Here is a 1,560-nt window from a genome sequence, read left to right on the forward strand (position 1 = left end):
TACAGAAATGAACAACAGCAGAAATATATATTTACAATAATCAACAAATACAACAGCAGAACAACAATACATTTACAATTATCAACAAGTACAACAAGAACAGCAGAACAACAATACATTTACAATTATCAACAAGTACAACAAGAACAGCAGAACAACAATACATTTACAATAATTACATCAAAGCATAATTATGGTCAGGAACAAGGCACATCATGGCCATCCTTTGCCTGTCCTCAGCTCCACAGATGGCGCCTTGAAGAGCTGGTTGTGGGTGGTCCTCTGCTTCTCCCTCCGCATAAGCTTCTGGCTCCAACAGGTCCCCATTGGTCAAGCAGATATTGTGAAGGACTGTGCAGCAGGCAATGACCTCCGGGACATAGAGGACATCTACCTCCAGTGCCTTCAAAAATATGGACCTCCATCTGGTCTTCAGGATACCAAAGGCCCTCTCCACAACAGACCTTGCTCTTGAAAGGTGAGCATTGAAGCGGACCTGGAGGTTGTTTTGGACAGGCTGCCTAAAGGGAGTCATGAGGGTGATGGGTTGCCTGAGGCAAGGGTAGCCACCATCCCCGATGAGGCAGAAACCAGGAGGAGGGTACCTTTTCTGGTAGTACAGGGGGCTGTGCTTCAAAACCCTCGCGTCATGAGCCGACCCGGGAAAGCCAACAAACACATCGATGAACTTAGCTGTGTGGTCACACACAGCCTGAAGTTGAACTGAATAAAAAATATTTCTGTTCAGGTAACAGGCTGCGTCCTCTACTGGGGGGGTCACACGGACGTGGCAGCCGTCGATGCTGCCCACAACCCGGTGGAAGGCTGCCGACCCAGCCAACCGTGCAAAGCCTGCTCCTATTTCAGGCAAGTCGTCTTCTGTTGGAAGTCGAACGACCTGGGGGAGAACAGAGAGGACTTTTCTGCTTGTCTTGTGGATAACCCGATGCACCGGGGCCCGGGCATGGCAAAGGTCCTGGCTACCACACGGTAGGAGCTAGCACTGGCCAGCCAAAACAGGAAGACGAGGGACTCAATGACAGGTCCCCAGCCATGGTCACATGCTGTGCCGAGGATGGCCATCAGACCGTGGAAGGATCTTCTCGACAGTCTGAAGTCCACCCTCATGTCGCTTTCACCGATAAAATACAGTGCCAGCAATGGCACCGTATTGTTCACCTGACAATACTGCCTGGGGTTTGGAGCCTGTAGAAGTAACACACCTTCTTTTAAAATAAAATTTTACTGTATGTGTTAAATGTTGTCTTCTTTACCGTTGCATTTTGCTTGACTTTAGCAAGTATTCATGAAATGAACAATGAATAAAACAATAGGATGTATTTAAATGTCTATTGGTTTGCCGCTGCTTGTAGTCTTGTAATGTCACTGTAATGATTAGCTTAATAATTAAGTCATTTCTCAAGCTAAAATAACCAAAATTCCCTAGTTCTACCTTCTGAAATGTGAAATCCACACTGTGGAAATATCTTGCATACAGCAACTCAAAGCAAATACATTAGTACAACAAGTAGAAAAAATGGAAATAGTTATTATGATTAT

The 1,560-nt window shown here is 45.7% G+C and overlaps 1 protein-coding gene across 1 annotated transcript; it reads right to left on the reverse strand.

Moving 5' to 3' along the window:
* Positions 1–230: 230 nt before the first annotated feature.
* LOC117941186 (protein ALP1-like) lies at positions 231–1,128 on the reverse strand (the record flags this gene model as incomplete). The annotated part of the gene is made up of 2 exons (XM_034866276.1): positions 985–1,128; positions 231–898 (listed from the first exon to the last, which is right to left on the reverse strand). Coding segments are annotated over exons 1-2 (812 nt in total), but the record flags the coding sequence as incomplete, so codon positions are not given.
* Between the last annotated feature and the right edge of the window lie 432 nt (positions 1,129–1,560).

The sequence above is a fragment of the Etheostoma cragini genome, unplaced genomic scaffold (genome assembly GCF_013103735.1).
Source record: "Etheostoma cragini isolate CJK2018 unplaced genomic scaffold, CSU_Ecrag_1.0 ScbMSFa_4602, whole genome shotgun sequence".
NCBI classification, from domain to species: Eukaryota; Metazoa; Chordata; class Actinopteri; order Perciformes; family Percidae; genus Etheostoma; species Etheostoma cragini.